General features: G+C 41.0%; 1 protein-coding gene across 48 annotated transcripts in view; it reads right to left on the bottom strand.

Annotated features, from left to right (window-relative positions):
* The window catches only part of EPB41L3 (erythrocyte membrane protein band 4.1 like 3), a 221,968-nt gene that overhangs the window by 78,646 nt on the left and 126,934 nt on the right, over positions 1–16,388 (bottom strand). For 39 of the 48 annotated variants that reach the window (XM_080683575.1, XM_080683545.1, XM_080683568.1 and 36 more), the window contains exons 2-3: positions 11,342–11,526; positions 7,410–7,607 (exon numbers count right to left, since the gene is read on the bottom strand). In XM_080683575.1, coding sequence (XP_080539701.1) covers positions 7,410–7,607; positions 11,342–11,526 — 383 coding nt within the window. The remainder of the gene's footprint in view (positions 1–7,409; positions 7,608–11,341; positions 11,527–16,388) is intronic. The other 9 variants (XM_080683582.1, XM_080683562.1, XM_080683583.1 and 6 more) reach the window with 1 other exon arrangement.

The raw sequence follows: 16,388 nt of genomic DNA, 5'->3' as shown, positions 1-16,388 counted from the left end.
CCCACACCACACACATTTTGGGGGAACTAAACTAGAGCTCATGTTCTCCTCTAATTCTAACAACATGTCATTTACCAGATTTCATCTCTAGTTAAAAAGAGGTCACAGGTGCTCTCATAGGCCTCGGAATTGGGAGCCAAGGTAAAAAAAAAAACACAACAACCCTCCAGCCTCTGAAATTGAAGGTAACAAAAAAAATTATATGAAATTCAAGAGACTATCCACCATTTGGAAATCTTCCCAGCTTATTACCTATCTATGAGAAGATTTTCTAATCTTGTGGCTCATACCAGTAGACTGCTTCCCAAACTTCCAGAAGGGCCAAGAGTACTTCTATGAAAAGAAAGGCATTAATTTAAATGCTAACTAAGGGGAGATGAACTATAATCTTGAAAATTATAACCTGTCTTTCCTGGGGGGAAATGCTGCAATTACAAATTGAACTTGCAATTGATCAGGAAAATTGGGGGTGGGGGGGGGTGAAGGGGATCAGTACATGAAAACTGTTTTTCTCCAGGAGGGATGGCCAGGATCTCCAGTTTATGTTATTAGCCTTTCTGCAGTGAGCTGGACTAGGTTATAACTTCAGAACTTGCTTAAAATCATTCCATATTAAGGTAAGAGCTGAGCCACGCTTTGAACACTGTTACATACACCACTTGGAAGAGCTTCCGTGTTATATCTCCAGCTACTTTCCTCTTCCTACTCAAAATAAAAAGCATTGTTTCCAAGTTCTACGCTCAGAGCTAACTATGTAAGGTAAATGAGAAGGTGCATGTTAACAGTCCTTGGATGTAACTGTTCCTATGGCTGCACCAGTCATTACACAAAGAAACCAAGTTAATTAAAGCTGTTCCCTCCTTGGGAGTCCCCAGGGGCTTCGATGTTTAAGCAGAAAAGCTGCTGCCGCTGCTAGATGGGGCCACTCGGCTATAGCACGACAGACAGTATGATGTAATACTTTAAACTTGAAAATTGACTTCAGCTAAGCAGAGACCCATTGAGAGATTAAATCAGAATTTACATTATGACAGAACCAAAAACTCTGACACTTATGTAGTTGTTGAGTGAATAATACTTGCACTGGTTTGAAAAAAAATCCGTATTTTTTTACAATTAATTATTATTAGTTAATTAATTTTAATCTCCTCCTGAGGACATACTTAGAGAGGGGAAGGAAGAGAAACACAGAGAGAAACAATGATGTGAGAGAGAAAAATTGATGGGTTGACTTCCATACCCACTCCAACTGGGATCGAACCCCAAACCAGGTATGTGCTGACTGGGAATCTAACGGGCAACCTTTTGGTGCACAGGATGATGCTCAACTAACTAAGCCATTCTGTCCAGGCAATTATTATTTCTTATCCTATATAATAAAAGCCTAATATGCAAAACGACCAAACTGCGGAACGACTGGTCGGCGGGGGGCCGGGGCCGGCGAGTGAAGCGGTGCCAGGCCAGCTAAGGCAGATGCCAGCGGGCAGAGGGAGGGGACGGCAATCAGGAGGCGGCAGTGGCAACCGGCGGCGGTGGTGAAGGGGTGATTGGGGGGGGGCGGCAGCGGCAACTGGCGGCAGCAAAGGGGTGGTAGGGGGGCGGGGCTGGCCGCTCACCAGCTGATCAGCCTGCCAGTCGCCTCCCGCAGAGGGAGGCCTGACTGTGGCTTAGGACCCTGAGGGCTCCCGGACTGCAAGAGGGTGCAGGCCAGGCTGAGGGACACCCCCACCCCCTGCTGAGTGCATGAAAAAAATTCGTGCACCGGGCCTCTAGTAATCTATGAAAGGCAACAAGTGCTCTAAACAACTTTATGGATTATGGCCATTCTCTTTGCTGTCCAGTCAAGAACTTCCAAAGGGATTGTAAGGCATTTTAATCATGTAACATCTATAGAAGTTGGAAAATTCAGACACTGAATTTGTTTTCCCAACTGAATCCCAGTAAGTGGAATATGTAAAATGGTACAATAGATTTAGACAGTTAGTTGAATTATGGGCAAGACAAAGCATTTGGAAATGTTTTCAATAATCCCTTCCTGGCCAGTAGTTAGAAGGTGACCAAAGCACATTTAGGACCTAACGCCATAAATCCCGTACCCTCCCTGATTCCTCAGAAGCATCTCTGGATGGTTATCAAGAAATGCTTCTGGGAGTGACCTCCACAGTTTCTGGCTAACTCCAGATTCTGGGATATTCTGGAGGACCCTAAATGGTCTCAGGCCTGGAGCTCATTCAACCAGCTAGCCTCTGCACAGGGCCAAACCTGGGGGGAAGGCTTTTACGACAGGAATGCTTCAAATCCATCAGACTCTGGACTTAAGTAGTTTTTGAATTGCCCCAATCTGGATATAAATCTCTCTCTGAATCTAGCTGATTCATTGGCGTCTTTCCCTTGGGTGCTACTCCGTGTGGATTTACCTGGGTCTCTAGCACTAGGTCTCCCTCATTACTGAATCACACATCAGAAGAGTAAACAGAGGTCACATGCATGGAGACACAAGGCTGGGAGAGCCCTTGTGGGGAACACCTGCACGATGAGCCATTTGCCACTTTTCCCATCATGCTCTGGACTCCTCCACCAATCCTGTTCTTTGTGGAGAACAAACCAAACCACACCAAAAATGGCTTGAACATTTTCTATATGCAGTAGCAAACCTATATTATAAAATATAAACTCAAATTTCAGATCATATTTGACTTATTTTCCTAAAACCAAATCAGACTAGAGTGGTCCCCAAATAATTTCTAATTGGATGGTCATTAGCAAATATGATGTTTGCTAATTAGTTAGACTCAAATTAGTCCATTGAACACAGAAGCAATGGGACTAAAACAAATGTGATGAGCACTATTTCCTCTATTGTGTGTGACTGGGGTATTTTTTCTTTATTTTCTCTTTTAAAATTTATGTCCAAGAAATATATAGCAACAATGAAAAACCTGGCTATAAAAAGTTGCTTGTGTTCTTTAATGGCCAATAAAAATAATAAGGGTGGGGGGAGAGATTAACTGAGGAACTTATATGCATATATGCATAGTCCATGGACACAGACAATAGTGTGGTGAAGGCCTGGGAGGGGTGTGTGTGGGGTGTAGGGGTCCAATTTGGAAAAAAAGGGGGGGGGCATCTGTAATACTTTCAACAATAAAGATAAATTTAAAATGATAATAATAATAATAAGGGAATGACAGTAATAGTGATTTTGTTGGCATACATGAAAATCTGGTAGCATGCAAATACTTCTCAAACGTATGTATCAAATTACTTACAAGATCTTTCCTTATATTTTACTCATAATAAGATCTTTTATATTTTAGATAATCAAGACTAAGAATTTAAAAAATTATTTGGGAAAAGGTCTCTCAAATGGACAAATAATGAATACTACAATGATCTCGGCCTACTGTTAGAAGGAAATTTGAAAAAATTCCTTAGTAGCATCTTTGGATGGTATAAAGAAATGCTTGTTGGAGTGAACTCCACCGTTTCTACTTACTCCAGAATCTGGGCCATCTGGAGATCCCTCACCATCCTATAATTCTCTGCTGAATACTCTCAAATCAGAATTCACTGTTTTTTTTTTTTTTTTTTTTAAATATATTTTATTGATTTTTTACAGAGAGGAAGGGAGAGGAATAGAGAGTTAGAAACATCGATGAGAGAGAAACATAGATCAGCTGCCTCCTGCACACCCCCCACTGGGGATGTGCCCGCAACCAAGGTACATGCCCTTGACTGGAATCGAACCTGGGACCCTTGAGTCCCCAGGCCGACGCTCTATCCACTGAGCCAAACCGGTTAGGGCAGAATTCACTGTTTTTATTATCGTGAATTAAAGGCTACCATTTATCAAGAATATGCTACATCTCACACAGTGTTCAAGTAAAGTACCAGCTTTAATCTTCTCAATAATGCCTTTTTGAGGCAAATACTTTCACCCCTCCTTTTCTTTAAAAAGAAAAAAAATATATATGTAAATATATTTAATATATTTTATAAATATAAATTATTTAATATATTTATACTAGTAGCCCTGCACACGAATCCATGCTCCAGTGGCTCTCGGCAGGGCCTGGTCGCTCCGCGCCCGCTGCCCAGAGGCTCTCCGCAGCCCAGAGGCCCATCCGTGGCTGGGTGCGGAACTCTTGCCTTGTTGCCGCAGTGACGAAGCAAGCATTCCGCCAGGCTGCTCACGCTGCCTGCTCTCAGCGGCCACTCCCCACCCCGGGACTGGGGGACTCCGGCAGGGCTGAGAGGACTGGGTGCCACCATCTTTGTGACGGAGTGACAGTTAATTTGCATATTACCCTTTTATTAGATAGGATATTAAAAATATATTTTTTTCTTTTTAGAGAGAGAGATAAAGGGAGAAGGAGAGACAGAAACATCCATAAGAGAGAAACATCAACATGGATTGGCTGCCTCCTGCATGCCCCCTGCTGGGGACAGAATCTGAACCTGCGCACGTGCCCTGACTGAGAATGGAACCAACGACGCCTTGGTACACGGCTCAAAGCTCAAGCACTGAGCCACACGGACTGGGCTCGCTCCCACTTCTCTGGTGAGGAAACCTAGGTTCAGAAAGTTTAAGGAATTGTGGGTTACTAGTGAACGATTCCATTTTTGCACCCCAATGTGGTGGATTTGGAGAATCCCTATCACGTGTGAATGAAGCAAGACACCACGATGGGGCCTCTGCAGCACAGGGAGCCAGGGACCCACCGCCGTCAGTAAACCAAACGCTACACTTCCAGAAGCGGTCTGGGATCGCACGATCATGTCTGACAGCTGGTTTGTGTCACTTAAACAGTTTTTCTTTTGGTGCCTTCATCCAAGACTTTGATAAAATACTTATTTTAATGGAGACCGAAGACTGAAGGACATATTTCCCAGGATAAAGTTTTTTAACGTCTGTGTACCTATCATACCCTGTGCACCTTCCCAGCCAAGGTTTTACGTTCCCAGTTTGTATCTAAAGACAAGAGGTATTTGAATATGTTTTTCAAGTGGTGCCTTATTCCCACCTTGAGAACCAGGCCACTGGTTCACAGCCATTTTTCTTATTCAACTGGTTAGCTACAAATAAATCAGTTTCGCTTTACCATGTCCAAACTTCTCCGTCTCCAGCAGTGAGCACGTCTTTTTCCTACTACTGAAGTCTGTTGTAAAACTGAAACATTCTGCTGCCAAAGGTTTCTATGACAGAAAAGTGTTACTTTTAAGAATGTCAAATTCATAAAAATAATTTTTTTAATATATTTTATTGATATTTTACAGAGAGGAAGGTAGAGGGATAGAGAGCTAGAAACATCGATGAGAGAGAAACATCGATCAGCTGCCTCCTGCACACCTCCCACTGGGGATGTGCCCGCAACCAAGGTACATGCCCTTGACCGGAATCGAACCCGGGACCCCTCAGTCCGCAGGCTGACGCTCTATCCACTGAGCCAAACCGGTTTAGGCTCATAAAAATAATTTTTTATAAAGGAAAGTAACTGATCAATATTGCCCTGCCACTCCAAACACTCACAGTGACAGTAAAAGCAATACTGAATAGTGTCCCAAGTTAATTACAAAATGAAAATTCTGTACTCGAAAACACAAATGACCTATAATGAATTTGGATATAAATTAAATTTAGCAGAATGATCAACATTACGTATACCTTGGTCAGTCCTGAGGCATTTATTCTCCCCACACAAAACACTACAAACTCTTCTTTAGAAAACTCTTGTAGCTATGACTAGAGGGTTGCCAAGTAACCCTATTCATTCCATTATACTATATAATGGAATCAATAGAAAGACTCTCCTTGAAATTAACAACAAAAAAAACTTCTCTTGACTTGGATCAATTTTTCCAGAAAGTGAATCCACAATGGAAAAATACAACCTCTTTCAAGGTGACCAAAGTCCATTAAGCTTCATAGCAAAACACAGGTAGAAGTATATCATTGTATCTCCCCATTTCCAGAATAAACATCCAAATCAATAAATGAACACATTGGACTAAGATTTTAGCCAAAATCAAAGCCAGAAAAATGCAAGAAACGAATCTGAGCATGGCAATCTTAGGTAGGGTACTTAAAACATATATTTTACTCCCCATAGCAACCCACCAATATTTGTCAAGTTATACAATGACAAAAATTCTATAAATATATGATAGACTAAATAACTTTAGATCTAATAATTTATTTTCAAAATATACATACATTTCCTATGTTCCTGCAATTTGTAATAATTTAGTAACCCAACTCCATTCACACCCTTACTGACAATATCAACATGAAATGGATTTCAATTTTCTGATCCAAGAAAACCATTGAGTCCATGAGTGACTTATGCAAAATCTAACAGGAATGATACGGGGGCTATAGACAGAGAAAGCAGAGATAAGTGAATGTGGGACATGGGAAGTCAGGTGAGCTCGGTGCTGTTTGTGTCATGAGGAGAGAGGAACAGAAATGTGGAACCCACAGGGTGCACTGCCCATGAGCCAGGAGCAGCTCTCCCACACCCAGCTGAAGAGAGGAACTGTGTGAGCACGTGGTGGGAGGGGCTGGTGTAGAGAGGTGGGTAATATCCCTGTGTGACAAAGCGCAGGGGCCTGAAGGCAGGAGGAATGAGCTCTGTGAATGAAAACATTAACGTTGAAATGGAATCACCTTGCTAAAAGAGCAAACTGCTCCCTCCCGGCAGAAGATGCCACAGAGACTTGCTCTTACACCTTGAAGTCATGCCCTCCATGTACTCTCCATGTTTTTTGGAGAATTCAGCGATCACCCGTCTCCACAGCTATGGACAGGCTTTCTTGTTGTCCGTTAACTTGGCCTCGCTAAACATCTCAGACAAATGTCATTCAACTGGCTATTCTCTGAGAGGAATCTGTTTTCTTGACCAAAAGAACACTCAAGCTGCAATGCCCACCACAATGTACGTTTTAAAGATTACTCGTTCTCTCAGCAAGAAAAAGACATCCACGGTTCAAATCACCCCACCGCTCCTCGGTACAGACATCTCCAAATTTCTACCATTAAACAACTGACGTGGCCATAAAATATTCAAATAGAAAAGGCCAAATTCATTTAAATGATAGCTCATAGCTAGGATATAAAAGAAAACTTGATTTTCAAGGCCTCCAATTTGTTTTCCCTATCATGGAAAGTGTTGGTGATTTTTTTTAAAGACCACATTTTTCTTTTGATTGTAACATTTGGGGGACATTATAAAAGTATTTTTAGTAATCTGATCCCTGCTAGAAACTTTGGAAACAATTTTGTATTTAGAAACTAGGTCTGAGTGTTTTTCCAGAGTTTTGAAAAAATAAAGAGGCATCATGTGTGTATTATGCCAACATTCCCCAGCTCTCAGTATCTGGGGCAAGAAAGTTTAAAAATAGACACTTACCTCCACATCACAGGTATACTCTGAGCCGTCTAGAAGTATCACTTTGCACTGCATGCTTTTCGGCTTTTTGACAATCTTTAGTGGAGATCGGGAGAGTTTACTGCTATATGATTTCTGAGAGAGTTTATCGTCTTCCAGTTGCTGATATTCGAGCTGTTTTGCAGCCCCAGCAGCAAATTCCCGTTCCCTGTCAGTGACCTGTGAAGAACAATGAATAGTTTTCATTGCAAGACAGGGAATAAATACTGCATTGCTCAGGCAGTACCAGAACACTTTATAGAGTAAGGCATTCCTATTTCTAAGGGATGAGAGACACCTGAATTAGGATACCAAAAAAGGATATAAATATAGACATTTATAATGCTAACAATTTTAACGAAATAACTTTTTGCTGTTAAGATGCACCAGTGGGGCCTTATTTCAGCTCGACTCAAGGCTGTACTTTGAAGACTGAGCAAATGCCATTGAGACTTCATTGAACAAAGAAGGAAAGCAAGCAGAATCCTGGGTTTTTAAAATGCATTGGATAGTACTGGTCTTAAAAAAAATCATCTAGATTTTACCTATTGTATTTAGTTTTATTCATTCACTGGACCACTCTATATTCTAAGACCCATAACTACCAAATATACATACAAGCTATCTTATAACTTTAAGACCTACAGAACTTCAGGCATTCATTGTCTCAGTAAGTCTACAACTGTTAAAAATATTTGATTTAGCTCTAAATCAATTCGATGGAGCCAGCAGCACTGGGATTCATCACAAAGTAATCCCTCAAATCCACTTCCCTTCACTGTAATGAGCCAGCATAAGAACAGAGAAAAGCTCCCCAAAGCATTAACCTTTCAAATCACAACAGTCTAGTCCAGGCCAGACTCAGAACTGCAGAGGATGTCTTCGGTTAACAATAAAATTCTCCCTGGAATCTCTCTCCTTCTACACCCCTTATCTATCAATTAAACGACCACCAATGGTCTTAGTGCAAATTCAGCTCATGGGCCAGACTACTGCTCCACTGGCCTCCAAATATACACTGACAGTCCAAAGAAAAGTACCTTCCAAAATTCAGTTCAGGCCCCTCGAGTAAGCGTGACAGTTCCTCTCTCACGAACATACCATCGTTCCAGTAGCTCAGAGTACATGGGCTGAGAGTGAAGACAGTACTGACTCTATCATTTCAACGTTTCTTCTTTATTAGCCTCTACAATTTTACAACACTCTAATATAATCACAAAGTTATTTTTCCCCATCTTTACTTCAGATTTTAGGTATAGATTCCTGCTTTTGCGATGGCATCTTGTTTTACATTCAGAAGATTACAAATACAGCCCTTTCCTCCAGTACTTTGCCCAGGAATTCAAGGCAAAGTCTTGAGAAGTTCTAAAGAATAAACAAACAAACAAACAAACAAACAAACACCATTTGCTGAGCAAAGGAACTGCAACAGGCTAGTAAGCCAGACAAGCGGAATAGGGAAACTGAGACAGACAGTTAAACAAGCAGTTTGCAACCATCTAGTAAATCCTATCTTCCCTAAGCCAAGGACACTTAAGAGTAAATGGTTTGCCTTTCTCCTCCCCAACCAGAGGGTAGATAGCTTAAATCACCCTCTTCAGGGAGATAGATGGCAGAAATCCAATTAGTGCCATTTGTGTCAATCATACCCAAGGACAGATGAAGTTAAGGGAATCTAATTTTGGCACATCAGCATAAAACTGATGAATATTCTATTGAGATCCTCCCCTAAGATCTCCCCTAAACTCCTAGCCTTTAAAACCCCTCAAAACAAAGGTCCCAGGGGCACTCCAGCTCCCAGGAGCACTCCTGAGCCTTCCCCCACCTCTCTTCTTTCCCTATAGGTAGGCATCTCCTAAACTCTAAGGAACCCCGCGAGGCTTGCAACCTGGGCAGCGATGGGCAGCGATGGGCAGCGGCAACTCACGCCAGGCTTAAGGTTCCCTTTTCTCTGGCTTCTTAGATTTTGTTTAACAAGCTGGAAGAATAAACTTTATCACAAAACATTTTGGATCAGAGAGAGCGTCTATGTATAGAACATGAAAATAAATGTTATTCTCAATATTATTTAAAAGCAAAACTTAAAAAAGATGGGAAAAGAAATAATCAGGTTGTAAACATATACTTTCGCTTAATGTTATAAAAATGTGTTGTGCCTTCCAAAGAATTTCACTAACATGCTGATTTCTTCTCTCACATGGTCTAGAATGTCTAGCTTGACACATATACATCTATCTATGAAAAGTAAATCATTTGCAGGGGACTCTAGATTTCCTTAGCACATGTGAGCCAACACTCTAAAACATGTGGATTCCAGGTCTGATGCTTTAAGCCAAATAAATTTAAACATGGATGCATTCAAATCCAAGGTGTAAACCATGCTTTATATTTTATATGGAAACTTTTAAAAGAAATAGTCACATTACACGTGACAACCAAAATGTCTAGTATGTCAGAATTAAAAATATAGATGTATATAGGGGAGGGAAAGAGACTGACCTGAACATCCACTCAGAGTAGCTGGTAACATTAGGGTTAGAGTGACTCCTGAGAAAAACCAAAATAGCTCTAACCACTCAGCTTGAATAAAAATCAAGAGCATCTATCTATAATAATTAAAGCATAATATGCTAATTAGACCAGACAGCCGAATGTCCTTCTGGACAAAGCTGCCACGGCTGCGAGGGCTGAGGGCAGGCAGCTGTGGTGGCCAGCAGCGGCAGCAGCGGGGTGATGGGGGCGGCGCCTTCTCCTCACCGGCCCGGTCACCTCCCACAGAGGGAGGCCAGACTGTGGCTTAGGCTTGCTCCCCCTGGGACATCCCCCGAGGGCTCCCAGACTGTGAGAGGGGACAGGCTGGGCTGAGGGACCTCTAGTATGTATATAAAAGGCTAATATGCAAAGTGTCCCCTTGGGAGTTTGACAGGGAGACTGGGATCTCGATCGCTTGCTATGATGTGCGCTGACCACCAGGGAGCAGCGCAGAATGAAGGAAGGCCCTGGCTGGCAGCTGGGGTAGGGAGCCCCCAGTCAGCAGCTGGAAGGAAGGCCCCGGCCAGCAGCTGGAAGGCCCCAATTGGCCCTGATCACTGGCCAGGCCTAGGGACCCTACCTGTGCATGAATTTTATGCACCAGGCCTCTAGTATGCTATAAAAAAGAAAGAACTCTTACCATTCGCAACAGCATGGATGGACCTGGAGAGAATTATGCTAAGCAAAATTAGCCAGTCAGAGAAAGATAAATATCACATGATCTCACTCATTTGTGGAATATAATGAACAACATAAACTGATGAACAAAAACAGATCCAGAGACAGAGAAGCATCAAACACACCATCAAACTTCAGAGGGAAGGCAGGGGAGTGGAGGAGGGGTAAGAGATCAACCAAAGAACTTGTATGCATGCGTATAAGCATAACCAATGGACACAGACACTAGGGGGGTGAGGGCAATTGCTGGGGGGTGGGAGTGGCCAGGGAGAGATCAATGGGGCAAAAAGGAGACCTATGTAATACTATATGTAATACTTTAAACAATAAAGAATTTAAAATTAAAATTAAAATAAAAAAAATCAAGAGCATAATTAAAGCTGGCAGTGTGGTGTCTAGCCTTTCTGTAAACCCAGATAAAACCAATAACCTGCTGTCCAGCTTTCAGTGTGAGCTTGAGAGCTTTAATCAAATGGAGGAGTTACCAAGCAAGGTTGTGGAATGTCATTCACTGAAAGCCTTAAAATAGAGTAAATTTTCATTTGCCTAGGACCAGAAGGGCCGAAGCAGATGACCCCTCATAGTTCCTGCTAGTGCTAAGAGACCAAGGTCAGACCAGACCCTGAAAATGCTCAGTAAATATTCTTTAATTGGTTTCCTGGCTGCTGCAGGGGTGCGGGGCCCCATGGGTGCCTTGGGCTCACCTCCTTCCTCACGGGGGTGCTGTGCGCTGCAGCGGCTGCGAACTGCTCTAAGGCCTGGTGCTGCTCCTCTGGCCCCGGCTGTGCCCTCTCGGGACCCTGCGGACCCGCTGCCTCCTGGGGCTCGGCCTCCTGCTCGGGCTTGGATTCTGAGTCTGAGCCAGATTCGGTCGTCATGGTTGATTGTTCTGCAAGCAGAAGAAGGGAAAGTCCCATCACTGGGGTGCAATTACCTTCCCTAAACAAGAAAACCAGGATGCTACACAGGATGGCTGCAGAGAACCACAGTACAAAGATGGAGAAATGCTAACAACCAAAGCATGATCCTACTGCACACAATTAACCAACAACTTGTCAAACTTAGCATGAAGATGGGTGCCCATGAATGGTTCAAAATTAACGTTTAACTAAAGTAAAAGTTGATTTGTAATGGTCACCGGTTTTATTCCTATCACATTTTTGATGATCTAATTATGGAAGTGCATATTTTTTTCTCATCCCCTTTCTCCTTCCTATCTCTAAGGATCATGTTCTCTCCCTCTCCCACCCCCTGAATCTCTCCACGCTTGCATGAACAAATGGCTTTCTCTTTGATTTCTCGTTGAAGCAACTACAACAGAGGCTTCTCCAGTGACATGGAATCTGTCCCACATTGGACAAGCACTGGCCACAGCTGGAGGGAAGCTGGACAGCATCACCTCTTCCTCCCTCACAAGTTCATTCTCTTAGGCTTCTTCCTGGCTTCCTTCTATTTCCCTTGAATGCTGAAAGGGAAATATCTCACACATTCAAACAATAGATCTTAATTTATAATAATCTGCTCTTACAGCCTAAAAGAGACTTTATAATATAACCACCATCTTCTAAGCATTTGCTGGTCAAGACACTTAAGTATGTTGTGCCCCAATTTCTACATCTGCTAAATGAGGGAACTGGACATGATCGTCTCTAAAGAACTTATTTTCTGGTGCTACTTTCCCCTCTACGAATAGACATGCCATTTCATTAAAGCAGCTTTTTGCTCTAAGCAGCCTGTTATGCCTGTGGTTAACACATGTCATTGTAAGTCATTTCTTATCTTGGGTATGTGGGAACCACCTCAAAAACAAATATCTCAGATTGTCATAATTTTTTCATTCCTGATTCTAATTTTATGGTAAAAATATCATGAGCAAAGGGCTAGTTTAATCCTTTAAGTACATGATATACATAATAGTGTAATGTAAAATTATGCAAAATAAAACTCTGTAGTAAAACTATTTAGTTCCTACCTTCAAAAAAAACACTGGAATATGTTTAATAATTGGAAGGGGAAACATAAAAATTAAATACCAATCTAGGTAATAAACTAAATGCTTTATCAGTGCTTCTATGTAGGGTTACTTTCTACCATCACCAGGTATTCTTTCTGTTGAATAAGAGACATATCAACTTGACATGTATTCAGCTGCCCAAAGTGTATGTAAACATCAAGTCCAAGTTCAGAGCAAGATGATAATCCAAATAAAACTAACACATTTTTTTCCTCTTACATTTTAGATTTTCAAGCAAATCTTGAAAGTAAATATTACACTCTCTTCTGTATATTTATACTGAGAAGTGGTATGAGTCTACAGAAAAAAACCAGTGGAGCCTACAACTGAATTCCTCCTTTCAGAAGCGGGGAGATTAGTGTTAATAGTTCAATTCATCAAACGATTATTAAGTACCAAATATAAGTCAAGCACTTCTTACAGTTTAGAAACAGAGATGAATATGTCATAAAGCCCCTCTCCCACCCCATAATGTGTGGCAGTAATAGATACTCCCTAGAGTCCATTTTCTTTATTTTTCCTTTTAGTAACTAAACTTTCAGTTTTTGCTGTACTCCTCCATCCAGCTTGAGTTGTTGGCCATTTGATCAAGTCTGACCAATGAGATAACAGAGAAAATGTATTCAATGTTTAGGTCATCATCATAAAGACAAAGCCACTTGATTTCCCTTTCCCATTAGCTGGAAATTAATAACTTACATGGTCCCCATAGACCCTGTCATGGAGGCCCCAAGTTTGGGAGGATGCCGGAACTGCCTCTTTCGGGCTGGGTCCCTGGATGACCTCATGGAGTACAACTCACCTGCTCCGGATTGTTACATGAGGTAGAAATCAACTTCTGTTTTATCGGAACCTCACCCAAACTAAAATAATCTACATACTAAAAATCTACTAGGCATACTCTAGTGGAGCCCATCTTACTAAAACAAAGTAGCCTTCCCTTGATCTTACTCCCTCCATCAGCTACTACCATATTTCTCTGCTTTCCACTCATAATTTCTCAAAAAATTTCTGTTGACTTTTTACCATCTTATACTTCCTTCCTCTTTGCAACCACTCCTGTCTGACTCCACTGGGGTGGCTCTTGTGGTTAATGCAATGGACCATGCGCTCTAGTCTATCTGGACTCATCTGAGCCTTTAGCAGCTCCAACCTGGCGATGAGGCTTTTCTTGTCAACAGGTCTCTGTCTCTTCGGATTCAGTACTCACCACTTCTCCTAGCTCTCTGGCTACTCCCTTTCATTCTCTTTCACAGGCTTACTCCTTATTCAACCTCTAAATATGGGATTGTCCCAGAAAATGCCATTCTAGACCCTCTTTTTTTCTCTCTCTACATTCCCTCCCCAGCTTGTGATATCCTTTTTCAGGGCTTTAAATACTTTCTATAAGCCATCAGTTCCCACATTCATATCTCTAGTCCCAACCTCTTTTTGAACATTTAAAACTCCAACTCCCCACTTGACATTCCTCACAGGTATCTATTGATATTTTTCTCCCAAATCTGTGCCTCTCCTTACCTTCCTCACCTTTATAAATGGCAATGCCATTCCTTCAAGCCAGAATTCCTTAAGTTACCTCTGACATTTTCTTTTCCCCCACCTTCCTTATCTAATACTAGAGGCCCAGTGCACAAAATTTGTGCATGGGTATGGTCCCTAGGCCTGGCCAGTAATCAGGGCTGATCAGGTTTCCCGCCTCCCCGCCTACTCCTTCCCTCGCTCCCTCACTGCCCCGCCGCTGCCGCTGGTCACCTGCCATGTTCCATGCTTCCCCTGGTGGTCAGTGCATGTCATAGCAAGCGATCAAACTCCCAGTCTCCCAGTAGAACTCCCAAGGGGAAATTTGCATATCAGCCTTTTATTATATATAATAATAATAATATATATAGGATAGGAAAGTTCTGCAAAATATATAATGTTGTAAATATATATTAAAAATACATTCTTCCAAAATACAACTGACCATTGAATAATGCAAGGGTCAAGGGCACCAAACACCTGACATGGTAACTTTTGACTTCACACAAAAGCTTAACTACTAATAGCCTATTGTTGACTAGAGGCCTTACAAATAACATGGTTGATTAACACATATTTTGTATGTGACATTTATTTTATACTGTATTCTTACAATAAAGTAAGCCAGAGAAAAGAAAATGTAATTAAGAAAATCATGAGAAAATAAATTTACAGTACAGTACTGCATTTATCAATACTGTGTTTACATCATCTATTTACAAGATGAATAACCTCAGTACCGATTGTCAACATTGTCTTTATGATATAAAATATTGTAGATATTATAACACTGGATATCAAAAAAGAAAAGATTATAAAAAAGAAATCCATATTTATTTACAGATATAACAATTTGTGCATTGATAACAAAGAAGCAACAATATAAATGCTTTATGGTAGACTATTGTAATTGATACCAAATCTCAAAAAAAAAAGTTATCCACTATACTTACTGAAATTAATCTACATATAAGTGGATATTTGCAATTCAAACCTGTGTTATTCAAAGATAAACTGTATATCTTGAGTTGGTTTCCTGCTACTAAGCAAGCCATCATTTCTCTTCTGGATTCTTTCAATAATCTCCTCTTCCCTGCCTCTATTCCTGCCCACCTCTATTCTGTCTGATCTTCATAAATCATAAATCATATCTAGTCATATCATGTACTACTGAAAACCTTTTAATAGTTTCCCAATGAGCTTGAAGTTAAATCTTAATCCTTTTAAAAAAAATGTTTTTACTGATTTTTGATAGAGAGGATGGGAGAGGGAGAAATAGAAACATAGATGAGAGAGAAACGTTGATCAGCTGCCTCCTGCACATGCCCTACTGGGGATGGAGCCCAAAATCTGGGCATGTGCCCTGATCGGGAATGGAACTGGGACCTTTTGGCCCATGGGATGACACTCAACCCACTGAGCCACACCAACCAGGACCTGGATGACTAACTTAATTTTTTAGTCTCCTACTTCCTCTTCCATAAAATGAGAGGTTCAGATCTGAAATTAGTGATGTAGGTGAGGGGTGTGTGTGTGTGGTGGGGAGGTGGGGATAGAGAAAGGCAAGAAACTCCAAAGCCAACAAGTCTGTCACCTCTTTCATTATCTTCCAACTTCCTTACTACTTTTTAAAACTAAGGAGTTTTTACACAAAACATATCAGTGCACTCTAAACTTTAAAAAGCTGTCAAATATATGTTAAAATAGAAGCCTTTCTAAACCCATGACATTAGCCTTTGAGCTCACTATACATGAAATAGAAGGGCAAGTTTAGTAAAAAAAATACTCTAATAGCGAGTTTCAATGTTTTTATTCTGGTCATGAAACCATTTTGCACCTGCTTTTGTCTTTAATTCCATGATTCCCTAAGGCTAAGAGCCAGCTATACAAACGCTGAATAAAAATGCAAAATGCATAGAGCCCAGCAAGCACCCACCAACTATTTAAATAATGAAATAACCTACCATTATTTTCTACCTATGGATACACTGTGTAACACCTTACCTGTTATACATTACATAAATCACAAAACCTCAAATAAACATCTATGCCCTTGTCAAATATTTCTTAGGTATATTATTTTTCCAGCCATATGCATAATATAATAAATGAAAAAATCATTGCTGTTTTTTTACTAATTTTAATACAATAAATCTTCCATTGCTGTAGAGAGAAAGTAAAGTAATAAACCTTAATAACGTAAGGCTTTTAAATTCTGG

Source organism: Plecotus auritus, assembly GCF_963455305.1.
Source record: "Plecotus auritus genome assembly, chromosome: 8".
Taxonomy (NCBI): Eukaryota; Metazoa; Chordata; class Mammalia; order Chiroptera; family Vespertilionidae; genus Plecotus; species Plecotus auritus.
The sequence above is the reverse complement of the archived record's forward strand: the minus strand, read 5'-3'. Positions and strand labels throughout refer to the sequence as shown.